General features: G+C 37.7%; 1 protein-coding gene across 2 annotated transcripts in view; it reads left to right on the top strand.

Annotated features, from left to right (window-relative positions):
• The first annotated feature begins 317 nt into the window (after positions 1-317).
• LOC113546615 (cytosolic carboxypeptidase 4) overlaps positions 318-21,708 on the top strand; it is a 142,727-nt gene continuing 121,336 nt past the window's right edge. Inside the window, exon 1 of one of the 2 annotated variants that reach the window (XM_034305588.2) lies at positions 318-695. In XM_034305588.2, coding sequence (XP_034161479.2) covers positions 593-695 — 103 coding nt within the window. In that variant the 5' untranslated portion in view covers positions 318-592. Of the gene's footprint in view, positions 696-13,487; positions 13,909-21,708 lie in introns of those variants that run through there. The other variant, XM_034305589.2, reaches the window with a different exon arrangement.

Raw genomic sequence — 21,708 nt, 5'->3', positions numbered from 1 at the left:
GCAAGTTGCTGTGGTATAAAAGGAATTAAAAAAATGACAGGGTTTTTTTTTGTTTTTTGTAACTCCATTTTGTTTTATTCCTTACAGGTTACGTTCTCCGGTGTTAGCGTACATTTATTTGTTTATTTGTTTATTTATTTCGAACGTGCTGCTGATGGATGAAAGTGATGAAAGCAGATGAAAGCAGATGAAAGCGGTCGTTATCGAATCATCATCAGCATCTATTCCAAACTTTTAAACCAGATCCATTCAGAAGGCCACGCCGAGGTCACGGGAGAGACGTTATCCCCTCCAGCATGATGCATCAGAGCTAAAATAGAAGAACGGCAATCCTGAGAGGATCTCCATGGACTTGAACTCGAGGCCCGCAACCGTAACCACAACATGGCCGCGGGTGCTGACGTCGCCGAGGCGCATTTTCATCACGGTGGTAAAACTTGAGCCGGACGACTTTATTTTTTTTTAAACGAGGCTTTAAATTTTCAGCATGCGCCGAGCGTGTGAGCTCTCGTGCATCAGTGCCAGAGTGTGCAACATCAACTTCAACTACACAGAAGGAAAGTGAATTCATTTTAAAATTAATTTATACAACATGGCCGCCATCATGGCTGACGATGATACGACGGCGGAAGCTGCTCCAACATGGAGGTTCTGCAAAGCGTCTTTGTTCCGGAAGTTGAGAGAGCATCTGACGTGTAAGTGTGATTTTTTTTTTTTCACATTTATCCTTATTATTTAAAACTGCTTATTATTTTAAAAGTGTTAAATAAAGCTCTAAAACAATGGCGTGTCATTTGAGCTTAGATAAAAAGTAAAAACTTAAATGAACGCTACAGGAAAATAATGAATCATATGGAAAAAGTGCAAAAATATATAAATGAGTAAAATATACTGTATAAGGTGAAATTTTATTTATTTATTTATTTATTTATTACAATTGTCCAGTGATTTCCCAATGACTTGTTAATAACCAGAAATAATTAAATAATTAAACTAATAAATTAATAATTGATAAAATCTGAAATTGTATTTCTGATATTTTCTTTTAATCTTTTTGATTATTTGTATATTATTATTTTTTTTATTTTTTTTTTTTTGTCATTGTGAGCTGAAGCTTTTTCCCATTTAATTATTAATTTCATAATTGACATTTTATTTGAATTAATCTAGCATTTCTTTGTTCTTTTTTTTTTTTTTTTTTTTTTGCTTTTTTGTTTTTTTGGTTTTTGTGAGCCTATTAAGCTCATTAAAATTAATTATTTATTTTATAACACATTTTAATTTATTTAATCTAGCATTTTTTCATCAGTGTGTGTTTAAAATGGATTAATAATAATAATAATAATAATAATAATAATAATAATAATAGACATACTATTTTTTGTATTTAAAGAAAACACAAATTTGAAAAAAAGTAAAAATGCAAAACATGCCAAACAGGAAGTGATGAAACAAATAAGCACTGCATTAGTGACTGTGTAAGTGAATATGAAGTGAAATAAAGTGTAAAAGAAAATACTGAATAAGTAAATAGTGTTTAAAAATAAGCTCCTGTGCACAGCGCTCTTAATATTTAATTATTACTGTAGGTAATAACTTTTTATTATAGTCAGTTTCGGAGCGCAGTGAAGTGTGTGCTGCTGTTCTGGCGATGGGGGACGTATCGTTCCCGTTTGGTATCGGCTGTAAAAACCTAAACGGCTGGTTAACTGAGCTACTGCACTTTAGACGCCCCATATTTAGACACCAGAGATCTCGCTATGAAACTGTATAACATGCTGAGGACGAGCTGTGATCTGGCAGCATGGTGAATTTTTAAAATAAAGTGTGTGTGTGTGTGTGTGTGTGTGTGTACCAGTGTCATTAGGGTCAGATCTGCTATTATCCAATGCTAAATATATACAGTTGAGGTCAAAAGTTTACATCCCCCTTTCAGAATCTGCAAAATGTTCATTATTTTACCAAAATAAGAGGATCATACTAAATGCATGTTATTGTTTATTTAGTGCTGACCTGAATAAGATATTTCACATAAAAGATGTTTACATAAAGTCCACAAGAGAAAATAATAGGTGAATTTATAAAAATGACCCCGTTCTAAAGTTTACATCCCCTTGATTCTTAATACTGTGTTGTTACCTGAATGATCCACAGCTGTGCTTTTTTGTTTACTGATAGTTGTTCCTGAGTCGCTTGTTTGTCCTGAACAGTTAAACTGCCTGCTGTTCTTCAGAAAAATCCTTCAGCTCCCACAAATTCTTTGGTTTTCCAGCATTTTTGTGTATTTGAACCCTTTCCAACAATGACTGTATGATTTTGAGATCCATATTTTCACACTGAGGATGACTGAGGAACTCATATGCAACTATTACAGAAGGTTCAAACGCTCACTGATGCTCCAGAAGGAAAAAACATGCATTAAGAGCCGGGGGGTGAAAACTTTTTGAATTTGAAGATCAGGGTAAATTTAACTTATTTTGTCTTCAGGGAAACATGTAACTATCTTCTGTAGCCTCTGACGCGCAGTACTAAATGAAAAAATATGATATTTAGGCAAAATAAGAAAAATGTACACATCTCCATTCTGTTCAAAAGTTTTCGACTGTATATATATATATATAAAATGTTGTCGCTGTTGTCATCTAACTGACCAACCCACTGACTGATCAATTCACCCACAAACTGACTGACCCTCCGACCCACCAATTATCCGATTCACCAACCCGCCATCGTCTGACCAGCTTCTTCACTGGCTGTATGGAAAACCAATCCACTGCCTGACGTTTTGCCCCAACCACCAAGTGACTAATTGCCTGACCAAGCCACCAACTGACCAACTTTCTAACTAACCCATTCACTGACTGACCAAATGACTCCCTGATTCATCAACTGTCTGATCATCCCAGTGACCAACCAATCCACTGACAGATCAACCCGTCTACTGACCCAACTACTGACCATCTACTGACTAATCCACTGGCTGATCGACCCACCAATGGTCTGATTCACTGATCTCCCAATGACTGACCAATGTATCCACTGGCTGAAAGGCAGATCAATCCACTGATCAGCCTTCAGGCCCAATAACCAAGTGACCGATCCAGTGACCCATTCACTGAGTGACTAATTGACTCACCACCTGAGCAATCAAGCCAATGACTGACCAATCCACTAACTGACCTACCCACTAACCCCCCAAATGATTCATCAATTTACCACCCACCTACTGATCAATGCACTGACTAATCAACCCACCCACTAACTGACCAACCTGTTGATCAACCAACTGTCCAATTCACTGACCAACCATCCAACCCTCTAACTGACCAAACCAGCATCTGACCAACTTCCATACCAACCAACCCACTGACTGATTGGCTCAACAACCAAACGTCCAAGCAACCCACTGACGGAGCAGCCCAACACCAACCAACCCGGAATCAAGTGTCTAACTGACCGACCAACCCACTTTCTGACCAGCTTTATACCTTACTAACCCAGTGACCCATCCACAGACCCAAACACTGACCCACCAAATGTCTGATCAACCAACTGACTGATTTACAACTGACCAAACACTGACCCACCCACCTACTGAACAACCCACTGACTGCATGTCCAACCCTCTAACCAACTGAACCTGCATCTGACCAATCCACCAACTGGCTCACTGATCAAGCAACCTAGCAACCAACTGATCGAACCACTAAAACTGACCAAATGAACCACCTGAAAGGTTCATCAGCTAACCAACCAAACATCCAACCAACCTACTAACTGACTAATCCACTGACTGAAGAACCTACCAGCTGACCCACTCACAGACCCACCAACCCACCACTGACTAACCTACTGACGCACTGGCTGGAAGGTTCACCGGCTGACCAACCAAACATCAAAACCCTCCAAATACCAGTTGACCAAACCATCAAGCTACTAACCATCCAACCCACCAGTGACTGACCCACAGACTGAAGAACCTACCATCTGACCAACCCACAGCCTCTGATGAAAAACATGTCCAGTTCTAACACTCTTGATCATGTTAAACTTGTGCTTGTGCAGCATTCTGTACATTTCACACCTTCACCCTTCAGCCTGAGACGCTAAATAAACACTAACTTTTACCTGTTAATTACACGAAGCCTGTCGAGACGAATGCATTCAGCTCACTCAGCAGGTTGCTGCAGGAATTTAGCTCAAGGTCAGAATGAAAAGTTCGGTACAGAAGAATACGTCCGAGAGTGTCTGGGAACTCCAGAGAGCAGACATTAAAAGTGAGAAGCTCAGCGTGTATTTAGTTTCCAGCCATCTGTTACTGTTTATATCACGCCGTCCTTCAGAGACCAGACGGATTGTGGAAGACTGTGTGAGATGAAATGCTTTACTGAACTTAGCATCACTCAGTGAAGCAATGCTAATCATGCTAATCATAAACGCCTGAGATTTTTTTCACTGAATCTGAGACTAAATAAGGAGCTGAGGAGCTGGTGTGAGCATTATTAAACCGTACGTATAACCATAACGTGGACAGAAATACGCTTTCCTGACGCATAACTAAAGTTAGCATTAGACACAGCGATGCTAGTCACACGCTAATCATAGCCGTATAACTAAACGATGTTCTGTATTTAGACTAATAATAATAAATAATAATTATAATAATAATAACTCAGAAGCCAAGAAAGGAATATGTGTAGAATTGATAGGGAAAAAATGGACATTTTATTTAATTTATTTTAGAAAATTCAAGATAAATAAATTATTTATTTAAAAAAGTAATTATAATTATGTCACAACATGCTATTTTTAATTAAAAAAAATGTAAACATAAAAATTAAAATTAAAAATGTAAGCTAAATTAAAAAATAATAATAAATAAAATGTTAAAAAATATGTTTTTTTTTAAAACATATACAACCAGAGCTTTGGCCATTTATTTATTCTATTTTTTTGTGTTTTTTTTAAAAAAAATTATTTTATTTTTTTTATTAACCAGGATTTTGAAAGATTGTGGACTGAAGCTAATTACTGATGTTAGCATTACTCAGTGAAGCAATGCTAATCACGCTAATCACAGAAGTCCAAATGAGAAGCTGTACTGATGTGAATAGCTAAAGTTAGCGTTAACGTGAATCACATGCTAATCAACTGAAAAAGCTTTCAAGATGTTTTCCTACTATTTAGATTATAAAAAAAACATAAAATGATGTGAACTTTTTGTTATTTATGCTACTAATAGCTCAAGAGAGCATACTTGGCTTATATTAGCATTCACACAGAGATGCTAACTAGCATCTTATCTTTTGCTGCTATTTGTTATAAGTTCTGTGTGATGCTAACTGCTGCATTAGCCATTAGCTTACATTAGCTTGAAAATATATGCTAATATTTTGCCCTGCTCACTTTAAGGAAATAAACTCTGGTGGTATGTGCAATGTTTTATTCTCTATTGGATGCAGATTTGATTATTTATTTGTTTGTTTGTTTGTTTGTTTGTTTGCAGTTTTCTTGCAGCATGTCACAGCAGCTAGCATACACGCTTATGCTAATCCTCAGAATAACGAGCATGTTCAATATATATACATGAAGATTATGAATGTTTTTAATTAAAAAAAAAAAAAAGAATTAACATAAAATATCAAACATAAACTACAATAATGATTAAGTGTTAAAAAAATTGGAATAATAAAATAAACATATACATAACCAGATATATTTATTTATTTATATTTTTAGTATTTTTTTTACAGTTTATTTATATATTTATTTATTTATAAAAAATAAGTAAAGTAAAAACTAAAAACAAACACAACCAGTTATCTCACATTTCTTGGTCTGTCTATCAGATTTTTTTGTTTGTTTGTTTGCCTTTTTTTTAATTTACCAAGAATCCAGTACAGTAAAAAGCAGAACATTCTTGTTGCTCACTTTTTTAAAATTCTTACATTTTTAAAAAATAATTAAAGTAAGTTAAGTAAAAGTAAAAACATGTACAACCACATCTCTGGTCAGACGTACATACATATGTATTTTCATATCTATCTATCTACCTATCTATCTATTTATTTGTTTATTTATCTATCTGTTTGTTTGTTTGTTCCCTTTTTTTAAAAAAAAAAATCCAGAATCTGTTAAAGAAATTGGAAAAAATCTTTTCTAGTTGCTCACTTATTTATTTTATCATTTATCATTTATTTATTTATTTATTTATTTTTTAAGTTTTAAATAATTAAGTGAATTAAAAATACAAACTCCCTCTCTCTCTCTCTCTCTGATTATATTTTACTGTAATGTGAGACCACTAGAGGGCGACACTCTCTCAACATTTCATAAACTCTTATTTCTGTGTCTATGAAGATTTCTACAAAAATAAATAAATAAATAAATAAATAAATAAAAGGTTGCTGTTTATTTATCGAGTGACACTTTTATGTAATACTCATTCACATGCTTTTTTTTTTTCCAATCAATTTTTTTGAATGAGCTCCAGAGTTTCTGTTCTCTATTTAATCTCAGTAAGTCACATATTTAGCCACACACACACACTCTCACACACACACACACACACACACACACACACACACACACACACACACACAGCTGCCTGATTATACTTTACGATACAAAACACTCATATCAGGCCAAAACAGACTGCAATAAATAAATAAATAAATAAATAAATAATTCTTAAAGAAAAATCACATCTGTACCGTCTGCAATTGGTTTTTAATCAAATATGGAAAAAAAAATAATAATAAAAAAAAAATGAAATGAATTAGGGTTAAAATGTAAATACTGAGTTCGACCTACAGCAGCTATAACTGCCTACAGCTTAAAAGTGAGGAAAATTAAAAAAGTAAATAATAATAATGAGTAAAAGTTGTTACAAAAATATATATAGTCACAAAGAAAAAGAATGAAAATGATGCCTAAAATGGTTGAAAATTAAATATCTAAATAAATAAAGTTGTTTTTTTGTAGTATGGAGTTAGTGGAAAAATAAAAAAAATAAATAAAATGCACAGAAATTCTAAAAAAATGTCTAAAAGACAAAACACTTCCGGGCCACAACTATAAAAAGGAACAAACCGGCTAAAATACGAGCTAAAGATGGCTATTAAAAAAGTAATTTGTGTGTTTATAGCAAACTTTGTCTTAACTGGACGAGTAGAATGAGATGATGATAAGAACGTAGACGAACACTGAGAGACGCTGTAAAATCTGGGGGGCGGGGCTTCGTGTACATGGGCGTGGATGTGATGTAGGATCAAGTTGGGGTCGTTAAAGCCCAGAATTCCACCCAATGCACCTTTAAACAAAGTTGTAGGAATTAAATTAAGTGCGAAAACTGGAAACTTCACTGAGTTAGCGATGAATGCGTGACATGCGAGTGTTATTGCATCATAAAGTGTAACAGCCAATCGCGTTTCAGTATGCAAATGCAAGCTCACATCACTGGTTGACCAGGGAAAGGGTTGGAGCTTCTTCGTTAGGATCTGCTTCTAATTTGCGTATTTATAAAATGTGGATTTCGTAATAAAGTCAGTTGTAACTGAGTTTCTAAAACTGACATATCGAAGGTGAGAACGTTTAAATCCGATCTTTTAAAGATTATTATTAATTGGAATTCTGTAACAGACTGTGAGTTAATGTGTCAGATTATGAGATGAAGATCCTCTAACGATAGATCTGTGACGAGAGAAAAATCAGAAAACGACGTCACGGAAACAGAAACAAGCCCTCGGTCTAATAGTAACAAAGTTACGTTGAGAGAAAATGTCGTAAAATGTGATGAGGATGCGTCTGGAGTGTCTGCTCGGATCAAAGCCACAAGTCGCAAGTTTACGTTTCGCCATCGACGTAACTGTCGCGTGAATTTGCCGTCCTCCTATTGGTGGCTTTTAGACGAGTGTCATAGCAGCGCTTTAATAAAAAAACATTTTCACTAGAACTTTTTTTCATCTGCCATCTTTGGTTGTAACAGCACTAAATCAGCCGTCAGTGAATACGTCATATTACATGCAACACCGTAACCATAACAACGCTACTACCTAGCTACTACAAGCTACCTAGCCATTTTTATTATTATTATTAATTACTAATAATAATGATAATAAAATGCATTTTTAACGTTAGCGTAACTATGGCCTTAACCTGGTATTAACATCCGTCTAGAGCGATCCGATCACAAGTGGACAGTGAAAGCAGCAGTGATCGGATTTTATACATCGTTTCCCCTGATGCATTTGTTTACAGACAGAAATGTCCCGCAGATCCTATCTCACCTACCTTATGCTCTGTTTTTAAACATTTGGATTGCGTGGTCTCTCAACGGGAGATGAGATGACGAATCGGCGTTATCTTTTAGCCTGGAGATGGAAAGCTGTAACGTTCAGCGCCAACCGTTTCCAAACAGTCTCGCAATGATTGCGTATTCCTCAATACTCCTCAGGAATTCTCAGTACTCCTCAATACTCCTCAGGAATACTCAGTACTCCTCAATACTCCTCAGGAATTCTCAGTACTCCTCAATACTCCTCAGGAATACTCAGTACTCCTCAATACTCCTCAGGAATACTCAGTACTCCTCAATACTCCTCAGGAATACTCAGTAGTCCTCAATACTCCTCAGGAATTCTCAGTACTCCTCAATACTCCTCAGGAATTCTCAATACTCCTCAGGAATACTCAGTACTCCTCAATACTCCTCAGGAATACTCAGTACTCCTCAATACTCCTCAGGAATTCTCAGTACTCCTCAATACTCCTCAGGAATACTCAGTACTCCTCAATACTCCTCAGGAATACTCAGTACTCCTCAATACTCCTCAGGAATTCTCAGTACTCCTCAATACTCCTCAGGAATACTCAGTATTCCTCAATACTCCTCAGGAATACTTAGTACTCCTCAATACTCCTCAGGAATACTCAGTACTCCTCAATACTCCTCAGGAATACTCAGTACTCCTCAATACTCCTCAGGAATTCTCAGTACTCCTCAATACTCCTCAGGAATACTCAGTACTCCTCAATACTCCTCAGGAATACTCAGTACTCCTCAATACTCCTCAGGAATACTCAGTACTCCTCAATACTCCTCAGGAATTCTCAATACTCCTCAGGAATACTCAGTACTCCTCAATACTCCTCAGGAATACTCAGTACTCCTCAATACTCCTCAGGAATACTCAGTACCCCTCAATACTCCTCAGGAATACTCAGTACTCCTCAATACTCAGAAACTGGACCGAAGGAACACACACACACACACACACACAAAACTGAGCATCTTCCATCCTCTTTGCAATTTATTTGCAAGTTTTTGCACATGTTTATGCTGCTACATTACTCATTATATTATACTGTTCATAGGCTGCTACTCTTATGTTTACTCTATTTCAGCTACTTGTATTGTTCTCTTGTACTATTTACACTACTGTCACTAGATTCACTTTAAACAGAACTGTGTGCTGGTCGGCGCTGCACTGGGACTCACTGCGCCCATCGTCTATAGTAGTTATTGTACTGTCTTGTACTGTCTTTGTTTGCACTTGTGCACTTTATGTATAATTTATGTAGTTCCCTTGTAGTTCGGTGTTGTTCTGTGTTTCTTATGTAGCACCTTGGTCCTGGAGAAATGTCGTTTCATTTCACTCTGTACTTGTATATGGCTGAAATGACAATAAACTCCACTTGAACTTGAACTTGAAGTATTTTTGTGATGACGCAGCAGTTGATTCGATGGTCATTGGCACTGTCTGGGATGCATCGAGGCGCGTTTGTTCGCACTATAAATGCTCTGTGGTCGTGTGTCAGTTACTGACTAACATCATAACAAATAACACGTTTATCATAGTGACATCACATCAATAAAATATTAACAATATCCGACTAAACACATCATTAACCTCATAGTCGCTTACTAATGAGACTGATTTTTTCCAGCTCTTTGTCCTCCGTTTTTATTTTTCTCGCTTGTCCCTTGAGCTGCGATCTGATTGGCTGAGATTTTTTAAAATGGCCGCCTCCTGTAGCATTACGTATAAAACGGTGCGTCTGAAAGCAGCACTACGCATTCTACAACCACTACACTGCAAAAAAAAAGTCTAAATGTGTTGAATATTGTCAAATTTGTCTAGAATCAAATATTCTAATATTACAGTAAACCAAATCTGAGATAATTAACTCTATTTCTAGACATTTTTATGAATTTTAAGGTTGAAAATGTCTTGTTGAATTGGCTGATGCTAATTTTATCTGCTAATACACAACCTTGAAATGAGTAAAAATGTCTACAAATAAATAATCTTAAGTTTATTGTAATCTTATAACAGGAAATAGTAGATAAATCTGATTATATTCAAGATATTTTCACTTGCTACAATGTCTATTTTTTGCAGCGATCTTTTGTGATCTAAATTCACAATCAGAGAATTCTTTTATGACGAGAGATTTTTGTTTTTGCGGACAAAACCCTGGACATCGTGAGGCCAGATTACGGGCCAGACCGAAGTCTCAGATTAGGGCATTTCACACCGCTTTAGTTCCAGAACTAAATTTACGGTACTAAAGTACTGGGTGATTTTGCGTGAACTATTTCCCAGCACCGTTTAAAGGGCTGCATTCGCACCGACAGTGGGCACTAGGAAGTGACGTAAGCCGGTTGACAGCGACGTCATTTGTGCGCGGCGTTCATCAACGGAAACAAAGAAGAACAACGTAAACAGCCGGAGGATGGAGGACGCTGTGATCGGAGCTGTTTGTCTGTCGTGTCTCGCGTCCATCTATCGCTGTTCTCCATACTTGCGAAATAAGTCGACACTACAGTATGTTTACACGGCATTTTAAATCATGGCGGGTGAGGGCGTTTTCGTACGCGTTTGGCCAATCAACGTCTACTTACGTCACGGATAGTACCAGTTGTGCTGGTTAGACCCTGCTCCGGAGTAGGAGCTCATTCGGTTCTCGAAAAAGGCAGTCGGTACTAAAATCGCACCCAGTTCCGGAGGTGCGAAAACGCCAAAAAGTGGGTAGTTCCACAATTAGTTCAGGTACTATGAAAAGGTTCCCGCGGTGCGAAAGGCCCTAATGTCCTTCTGGAATCAAAGTCCAGGAACCAAAAAAAAAAAAAAAGTACAGAGGCCATATTTTGTTTCCATTACAGCTCAGGAATTCAGACTAGGGCTCCGATTTGGACATCGATTTTAAACAGTAAACACTGGATCCGGATTTGGTTACAGTGTTAGCGATGTTTTGGTGTAGATTGTTGCTTAGCGCTTCCTCCGAACAGGTGCTTAGCATGTGTTCTTGTGAAGAAATTACAGACGCTGTAATTTCACCTCCTCTGTCAATTTCTCTCTCTCTCTCTCTCTCTCTCCCCCTCTTTCTGAGACTGAGGTCGGGTTTCTCCATCCGTGGCTCTGTGGAAAGTGCTATTTCAGCCATGCGCTGCTGTGAGTTCAGACTGTCTCTCGCATTACAGCCGCAGCGTGATTGACGGCTCCATGGGTCCGTACGCTCTCGGTGGAAAATAAAACGATGGTGTCCTGCTGCGGTGGGAATTACCAACATGTCCAGTCCGGTCTAAACAAAACCATCTAGAGTGTGGCTGGAAAAACAGGACGCGATGTAAAGGAACTTCGAGAGGAATCTACAGGATCTACAGAAATGTCATCCACAATAAGTTTTCATTCATTCCATAAATTACAGAAAACTTCTTAATCTGTTTAATATCAGTTTAGCGTCCACTGTACACGTCCCTGTGAATGCGCTGTTGCTATAGAAACGACAACGTATCTGAACGAGCGCATTAATATAAACCTGCACTACTGTCAGAGCTGCTGTTCTAGAAAATTAATCAACACCTGATGACCAATCAGAATCCTTCTGGAAATGCGTGAACCTCTGAGCTTCAGTAGATTTAAATTCACAGTTAATTCACAGTTTACGAAACAAATATAACGTTCTTTTCTTTTATTTACCTCACGGTGTGTCACCTGGACGAAGAGCAGTGACTCTCTGAGCGTCGCCGCGTCGAAACACAGAGCGATGGATTATTTATCGCGCGTCCGCTTTTCCCACGATGCTCTTTTTATTTATTGATATTACTCCGAGGAGCTGAAATCCTAAATCCTAATCCTGTCAGAAATCCTAATTCACATGTCTAAGTGTTTAAATTCTCTCTGCCAGAGTTCGCTAGCAAACACGAGCTAATCTGACAGCATTTTTAAATAAATGTAAAGAGTGAAGAGCTCACGTGTTGGGTTTTGTGTTAAATGTGTTTATAGAAGTGCACTTATTTAGTGTGTAGTGTCTGTGGACAAGTGTCTTTGTATTTGTGCATGAAGACAATTGAATTAAGTGTACTAGGACATTGTGTGTGTGTGTGTGTGTGTGCGTGTGTGTGTGTGTGTGTTACTGTAGCCTGGTTTTTATAGATGAGTTCCAGGCATGCCGTGCTATTCATACTTCACATGGACACACTACCATAGTAACTCTCTCTCTCTCTTTCTCTCTCTCTCTCTCTCTCTCTGTTCCTATCCATTGCTCTATCACTTTCTCTCTCCATCTCACTCTTTTCTCTGTTTCACATACTTGACATTCCTGACCTCATCCTCTCTCACTCTCTCCATCTCTCCTTCTCTCTTTCCGTGTCCCTCTCTGTCACTATTACTCTCTCTCTCTCTCTCCCTCCCTCCCTCTATCTCTCTCTTTCACTCTCTCTCTCTCTGTTCCTATCCATTGCTCGGTCGCTTTCTCTCTCCATCTCACTTTTTTCTCTCTTTCACATACTTGACATTCTTGACCTCATTCTCTCTCTCTCTCTCTCTCTTTCTCTCTCAGTCACTCTCTCTGTCTCTCTCTCTCTCTTTTTCATTGTCTCTCTCTGTCTCTATTACTCTCTCTCTCTCCCTCCCTTCCGCTCTCTTTCCCCCACTCTCTCTCTCTCTGTTTCACTCTCTCTCCCTCTGTTTCACCCTCTCTGTCTCTCTCTGTTGCTAGTACTCTCTCTCTCTCTCTCTCTCTCTCTCTTTTTCATTGTCTCTCTCTGTCTCTATTACTCTCTCTCTCCCTCCCTTCCGCTCTCTTTCCCCCACTCTCTCTCTCTCTGTTTCACTCTCTCTCTCTCTGTTTCACTCTCTCTCCCTCTGTTTCACCCTCTCTGTCTCTCTCTGTTGCTAGTACTCTCTCTCTCTCTCTCTCTCTCTCTCTCTCTGTTCCTATCCGTCGCTCAATCGCTTTCTCTCTCCATCTCACTCTTTTCTCTCTTTCACATACTTGACATTCTCGACCTCATCCTCTCTCTCTCTCTCTCTCTCTCTCTCTCTCTAAAACACTCTTTTTTTCTCTCATTCACTCACATTCTCCTTTTCATACACACTCTCCCTTTATCTTTGTTTCATACCAATTCACTTTCTCTCTCGTTCTCTCTCTCACACACACACACACACACACACACACACATACACACACATGTAAGTCTGTGTAGCTGCCAGTGGGCTTGGTTCCACTACAGCATGGTGCTGTTTCCCTCCTCTCCCCGATGACAACGCTCTTCTGCACTGATTTATGGGCGCTCGAACTCGCAGGGTCACTCGTTCACGGCGCTTCTCGACCTCTGGCCTCCGTCCAACACACTGCACTCGTAAACTACCCAACACACACACACACACACACACAGAGAGAGAGAGAGAGAGAGAGTTAACAGGGGGTTGGACAGACAAGGAGGAGAGAAACACACAAATAAACCAGAGAGAACGTTCCCCATTCCTGCTCTTCTTGTTCATATAGTTCTTTATTTATTAATTCTGTGACGTCTCGTGAGCGCAGTGATGTTCAGCTACAGCAGGCCGAGCGTCTTCACCTGGACTGGCACTCTGAGGGAGTGTGTTCATCCCACAGCTGGTAAGCAATGGCACTTATTCTCGCAATGCCCCCAATGCGCACATCAAATCCTGCACTTGCCAAGAACGACGTTGGCTTTAGCGCAATTCTACGTTACGCCTAACCCTGTACTTCCGTCTCTTAAAGGAAAAATCCTCCCCGAATCACATTAAATGTTTAGACTGGAATATTTCTGATGTGTTTAGCGATTCTGGTGATAATGTGTTGGTTGGAGCTGTATTTCTGTTATTCCTGTGCGAAGTTAGCGTTTGTGTGTCACTCTAATGTCACAGAAGGACATTAAAAGTGGTGTGGACTTTGGAGTGAATGTTGGACTCAAAGTCCCAGAATGCAATGCAGCTTTACGACACTGAGTTACGCCACAGGCTCGGCTAGTTAGCGATGCACAAGTTAACGAGCCTGATGGCACTGACGGAGGTATTAGCATGAAAGTTGAAGCTGATCTGTTTAAGCACAGTGTTGAGAGAGCTGTGCAGACTAAAGGACTAAAGCTCCACCGCATCTCTCACTTTTTAGAGAAGAAATCCCACTTGACCCCCAAGGAATTGTGGGTAATGTAAGGAATGATTAACAAAAGCAGGAATTTCATTCTAAAGTAAATCTTGAAGAACACGTTTTAATTTGAAATATTAATATGCAAATCATTCAGGGTGGAGTTTAAACTTTAAAGGTGCGGTCTGTAATCTTTAAACATGTTTATAGACCTTTAGTAATCGTTTTGGGGGGCGGAATTAAGATTTGGGGCGGAGCTACACCATTCATTCCACCTATTTTCCTTGATTCTTATGAAATTTGAAGAAATTCAGTCACATCCTGTTGTCACATGTTGAAATTCATACATATTTCTATCAGATCAGGTTATTTCAGGTTTGTGTTTACATTTTTCTGGCCCAGAAATAAGCTCCGCCCACCTCATCACCCAGACAAAACCTGATCATTTTCACCCTGATCTAAAAGAAAGTGATTCCAAAACAAATCCATAAATTAACAAAATTAAAACTAGCTATCAATTAAGATGAAAGTTAATATAAAACTTATAAAAGGAGGAGGAGTTAGTGTGTGTCTATGGTAACCGACGCGCTGCAGTGGCTGAGCTGCATTACTGGAAGATTTAGCGCACACTGCACCTAGGAGGCGCTCTTTCACCCTTTTAGTCCTCGTTTTGTCGTTTTCCTCTCTCTTTGAGGTATACCTTTTATGGAGTTTTGTAGGCGTGGCTAAATGTAAATGTGCCGTGAACACGATTGGTAATTCACAGCTGATGAATATTTATAAACACATGCACGTGACTACGAAGAAAATCGGCAAATTTTGGGGAATTTTTAGTTCTGTTTGGCCACAAAAACATTTACACATAACTTTAGTAACCAATTATTAAATTAATTAACTAATAAATGAGGCCTGATGTTGATGATTGAACGTCCAATGGCCAGGATGATGGGACGACATTTGCATATTTATGCATATTTGTGAATATTTATAGACAGATTGTTGTATTTTTTATGCAGTTATTAAAATTTTAAAGAAAATTAATACTGTTTTGAAATTTCTTGTTAGATGACAGAAAATATAAAAATACAAATGCAAACATGTGATTGAGGTTATGCATGATAAACAAACAAACAAACGACCAAACAAACAAATAAATATTATGTTTTATATGTTGGAGACTGATGATGCATGGGTTAGTGTTGTGAGTTTTTTTTTACACTCACACACACACACACGCACACACACACTGCTGTGGTATGCAGAACTTTCTAGAAGCTCAGGCCTGCTGTGTCTGTTTATCAGTGTGTAGCTCAAACACACTCTCCATTTATGTGTGTGTTTGTGTGTGTGTGTGTGTGTGTGTGAGAGAGAGAGAGTGATATGGAAAGCCAGACACCTTTCTACGCATTTGGAAAGTTCAATGCTTCAGTTGCTCTGTGCTTTTAACGCCGTTTCCATGGCGCTGAGGCGACGTTCTCCGGTCGCAGGATCACGTTAGGGTTCTATTATAAGTGCGAGCGAGAGCGGCGAATCTCGACCCTTCATCTTTCCACTACTATATCACTCTCCTGTCCACTCGCTCCGGCTTTTATCTCCTTCACTCAGTGAGCGGTCGCTGTTATGGACGACTTCAGACCTCTCTCCACTGCCGAAAGATCGCAAATCAATCACGGGTTACGAAAAATGATCACAAAGATTCAAACGTTTTTCATTTTTTGTGCATTAATGAAAAAAATCTGCTGATTTAAACCTTTCTATTTGTCCTAAATTTAAATCCAAAGAACTGCTGATTTTATCAGCTCTTGTTGATCACATCATTTAAAAAAAATCACTCATTAAAACTTTTTAAATTACAATTATGCATTAAAATTTATTCATTAACCATTTTTGATTGATCATGCATAAAAAAACTAGTTTAAAAATTGCTTTCTTGTTTAATGTTCATCAAAATAGTTTTTATTAAATTGCACGTTCCAGCATGTTCATTGATTGTGCATTAAAAATCATTTGTTTATTAAAAAATTCTAATATTTTGGTTGATCATGCTTTAAAAAGTGAATTAAAAATCTCATTCTTACATCAAAACTTTTTAAATTCCAAAGTTATATAGTAAAGAAAAATTACTGATTTTTTTAGCTGATCATACGTACAGTATAAACTAGTTTAGAAATTACATTTTTGTTTAACATTCTTCAAAAAATTGCTTTTTGAAATTGCAGATTCCAGCATTTTCACTGATTGTTCATTAAAAATTAGTCATTTTTTTTGCATTAAAAATTTTTTAAAATTACTTTCTTGTTTGACATGCATCAGATTTTTTTGTTGCTTGTGCTTTAAACTTTAAAAATTGCATTTATTTACTTATTTAATGTGCACCATTTTAAAAAAAATCCAATCCATTCATTCATGACAGATTACTTTTTTTTTGAGTTAAACATTTGTATTTTTGTTTAACCTACGTCAACAATTTTTTTTGTGCTGATTTATGTGTTAGTGAATTAAAAACTATTTTTTTTAAATCACAAATTACTTATTTATTTTTCTTCTTGTAGGATTGATCATACATTAATTTATTAAATCAATTAATTAAATAAATTTTTGACAAATTGCTGATTCATGCTGTCTTGTGATCATATCACATATCACTATACTGAATTAAAAACTAAAAGTTAAAAATTGTTTAAAAATCCTAATTATTAACTAATCACAAATTACTGATTAATTTATTTTTGGTTGATCATGGATTAAAAAACAGTTTTGTTTTTTGTTAAACATCAAATTTTTTTTTTAAATTGTGGATTCATGTTTTCGTGCATTAAAAATGATTCATTATTCACAATATTACTGATTTTTATTTTTATTTTGCTGATTCGTGTTTTCTTGGTAAAAATACGTTCATGTTAAATGTTCATCAAAACATAAAAATAATTTTTTGTTAAAAATAAAAAACACACCTATTATTTTGTGTATTAAAAACAATATTTTGTTTTAAACACCTTGAAATTAGGTGATCAACTTTAAGCTCCGCCCATGTGGAACAAAATAAAAAATAAAAAACGTTTACTTTTTTTTTTACTTTTAATAGATTTAATAGAATGTGAGTTAGGGCTTTTAAGTGTATCGTCACTACTTGGATCCTGATTTAGTTGCTTGAGTGCCTCAATTGTCACTGTCAATCAAGCTCCTCATTAGAATATTAGGCCACACCCACTTCACAAAAGCAACAGGTTTAAACAAAAAACTCAGGAATTCTATTCTAAAGTAAATCTTGAAGAACATGTTTTAATTTGAAATATTAATATGCAAATCATTCAGGGTGGAGTTTAAACTTTAAAGGTGCGGTCTGTAATCTTTAAACATGTTTATAGACCTTTAGTAATCATTTTTGGGGGCGGGGTTAAGGTTAGGGGCGGAGCTACACCATTCATTCCACCTATTTTCCTTGATTCTTATGAAATTTGAAGAAATTCAGTCACATCCTGTTGTCACATGTTGAAATTCATACATATTTCTATCAGATCAGGTTTCAGTATCAACATTTTCCTTATTTCAGGTTTGTGTTTACATTTTTCTGGCCCAGAAATAAGCTCCGCCCACCTCATCACCCAGACAAAACCTGTTCATTTTCCCCCTGATCTAAAAGAAAGCGATTCCAAAACAAATCCATAAATTAACAAAATTAAAACTAGCTATCAGTTAAGATGAAAGTTAATATAAAACTTATAAAAGGAGGAGGAGTTAGTGTGTGTCTATGGTAACCGACGCGCTGCAGTGGCTGAGCTGCATTACTGGAAGATTTAGCGCACACTGCACCTAGGAGGCGCTCTTTCACCCTTTTACTCCTCACTTTGTCGTTTTCCTCTCTCTTTGAGGTATACCTTTTATGGAGTTTTCACCAGTTTGTAAGTGCATTAAAGGCCACACCAGAGAGCGGTTCTCTGGAACACGGCTCTCTCAGCGGTTATTTTAGATTCTGCTCGATCCGATGTGGCATTTAAATGTTTGTCTCGTTTCTGCCAGAGCCACGTGGAGATTTAGGAAGCTTAAACTCCAAAGCCAGAGGATTTACTGATGCCACACGGCACATGAAATACGACCCCGAGGAAAAACTTCTCCGCACATAAACGTTAAGAGTTTATCATTTATCATAAGCAAAGGTGAATGTTCACTGAGAAAGGTTTTAAGGGAACAGAGGAATGACTAGCTTATTGTTCTGAATGTTTGTATTTTAAATAATACTAATTATTTAATTAAAATTATAATATTTAAATAAAAATAATGATAAAGATTCAGAACAGCGTTACAGACACTAAAATGGAAAATATCCAAAAATCACATTATATCTACTGATGATAATTTGAGGTATTTGAAAGAATTATATTCAGTTTTAAAATAAACTGTTCAGGACTCCGGGAAGAAAAGATTATTCTGATTTTTCTTGCTATGTTTTTATACTGGTTTAGTTGATTAATTTTCTAGAACAGCAGCTCTGACAGTAGCGCAGGTTTATATTAATGCGCTCGTTCTAATACGTTATCGTTTCTATAGTAACAGCTCATTCACTGATTATAAATAAATGTAAAAAAATCGTTGATATGATATAAGTTTTCTGTAATTTATTTAACGTGTATGGAAGGAGTCTCCAGTGTCAGTCAGAGGTAAAGCTGTAACTTTAAGTTTTCCGACGTCTTCAGGACAGATGAGTTTACGCTTCCTAGCGGTTTCTCGGTAACACGACAAACTGCGTTTTTGTTTTTCTGTCTTATTCACTTCACGAGAGAGAAAAAAGTGAGAGAATAACTGTTTATAGCTGCTATAACATAAGCGAGAACAGGAACATTAAAATGTAACTATAAATGGATAAAAGCATGATGTGCTGTTCTTTAATAAATAAAAAATTGTAATTGTTGATAAACTGCTGTGGTATAAAAGGAATAAAACACTCAGGCACGTGTTGTTATAGGAAAGTAATCAGCTTTGATGTGGTAACAGTAACTTTGTTTCATCAAGTTGATTATTTTCCTATAAAAGCACCACACACACTGTTTTATTCAGTACATATCACATAACTAACCACTGACTTATTAATTACCAAGTGATGAATTCTTGCTAAACTTTGTATTGACTGCTGAAATAAACACAGCTGTTGGATGTGTTTTGACCCTGTGGTGTGTGTGTGTGTGTGTGTGTGTGTGTTTTGTTGCTGTGTGAGATCATGCTGCTTTTCTGAGAGAACACAGCCTGTAGGATTTGCAGTAAAGCTGCTCTGAGCCAGAGCTCTGTCTCTCAGTTTAGTCTCTAATTTCCTCCTGAAGTTCAAGGTTAAGTCTGAGTTCTTCTCCCTGAGGATCCACACACTCCACACACTCCACACACGTCCACACACTTCCACACACGTCCACACGCTTCCACACACGTCCACACACTTCCACACACGTCCACACACTTCCACACACTCCACACGCTTCCACACATGTCCACACACTTCCACACACTCCACATGCTTCCACACACTCCACACGCTTCCACACACTCCACACGCTTCCACACACTCCACACACTCCACATGCTTCCACACGCTTCCACACACTCCACACGCTTCCACACACTCCACACGCTTCCACACACCTCCACACAATTCCACATGCTTCCACACACTCCACACGCTTCCACACATGTCCACACACTCCACACACTCCACATGCTTCCACACACTCCACACGCTTCCACACACTCCACACACTCCACACGCTTCCACACACCTCCACACAATTCCACATGCTTCCACACACTTCCACACACGTCCACACGCTTCCACACATTAGACACGGTTCCACATGCTTCCATGTGCTTCCCCAGGCTTACACACGCTTCCCCACACCTCCACACAATTCCACATGCTTCCACACAATTCCACATGCTTCCACACACTTCCAAACACTTCCACATGCTTCCACATGCTTCCAAACACTTCCACATGCTTCCAAACACTTCCACATGCTTCCGCACAATTCCACATGCTTCCACACACTTCCAAACACTTCCACATGCTTCCACATGCTTCCAAACACTTCCACATGCTTCCACACAATTCCACACACTTCCAAACACTTCCGCATGTTTCAAACACTCCCACACGCTTCCACATGCTACCAGAAACTTCCAAACACTTCCGCATGCTTCCACACGCTTTCACACACTTCCAAATGTTTCCACACGCTCGACATGCTTCCAAACACTTCCACACACTTCCACACAAAAGCTGTAAATTTTGAAGGCGCTGATATCAGAAACACCGTGTAGGTCTCGCGTGTACACAGAGGAAGCATTTTACAATTGATCCTAAAAGAATTCTGCATCATGAGGATCAGGAGTCTGAGTCTCGCTTCAGGATGGCTTGATTTACTGTGTTTTTTTAAAATCGGATTCTGCGAGTGTCAGGACTGGGAGCGGGAGGTCTCGGCGGACACCGTGCTCAGGGATGAGCCGTATCGTATGGTTCTGAGGCGTCTGTGGCATTTGGCTGTTTTCCAAACAGAGCCTGGGATCTGTTACGGAGACGATTGAAGCTTTTATGGGATTAAAACACGGCGGCATGACACAGGCACGTTAAAGAAGAGTTTAAAGAGCGCTGCATTATTACATTAGCACAGTCAGGGTGGGAAAAGGATAGAGATGTGATGACACAACAGTATGATGATAAACACTGATACGGAAATCTGAAATCGTTTAAAAAGCACTGAGGCAGATAATTACTGTACACTGAACATTGCAACGTATTAGTTAAATTTCAAATACTCTTGCTGGATTTGAGGTAATTATGTGTGTATATGTCGAGAATTGAGAATTGCACCTGAAGAGGCCTGAAGAGGGCAATAAAAGATTTTTCACATTGCAAAATGTATTCAATGTGACAATGACATACATATGTTTCTTACATTGAGTCTACATTCTGTTACATTTAGTTACATTGAGGCTACATTCTGTTACACTGAGGCAACATTGTTACATTTTGTTACATTATGATTACATTGAGGATACATTTTATTACATTTTGTTACACTATGGTTACTTTCTGTTACATTTAGTTACATTGAGGCTACATTTTGTTACAATTTGTTACATGGTGATCATATTTTGTTACAATTTATTACATTGAGGCTAGATTTTGTTACATTTAGTTACAATGAGGCTACATTTTGTTACAGTTGGTTACATTTAGGCTACATTTTGTTACTTTTTATTACACTGAGGCTACATTTTATTACATTTTGTTACTTTGAGGCTACATTTTGTTACTTTGAGATT

The sequence above is a fragment of the Pangasianodon hypophthalmus genome, chromosome 7 (genome assembly GCF_027358585.1).
Source record: "Pangasianodon hypophthalmus isolate fPanHyp1 chromosome 7, fPanHyp1.pri, whole genome shotgun sequence".
In the NCBI taxonomy this organism is placed as follows: domain Eukaryota; kingdom Metazoa; phylum Chordata; class Actinopteri; order Siluriformes; family Pangasiidae; genus Pangasianodon; species Pangasianodon hypophthalmus.
Note: the sequence above shows the minus strand (reverse complement) of the source record. Positions and strands in the feature narration are given on the sequence as shown.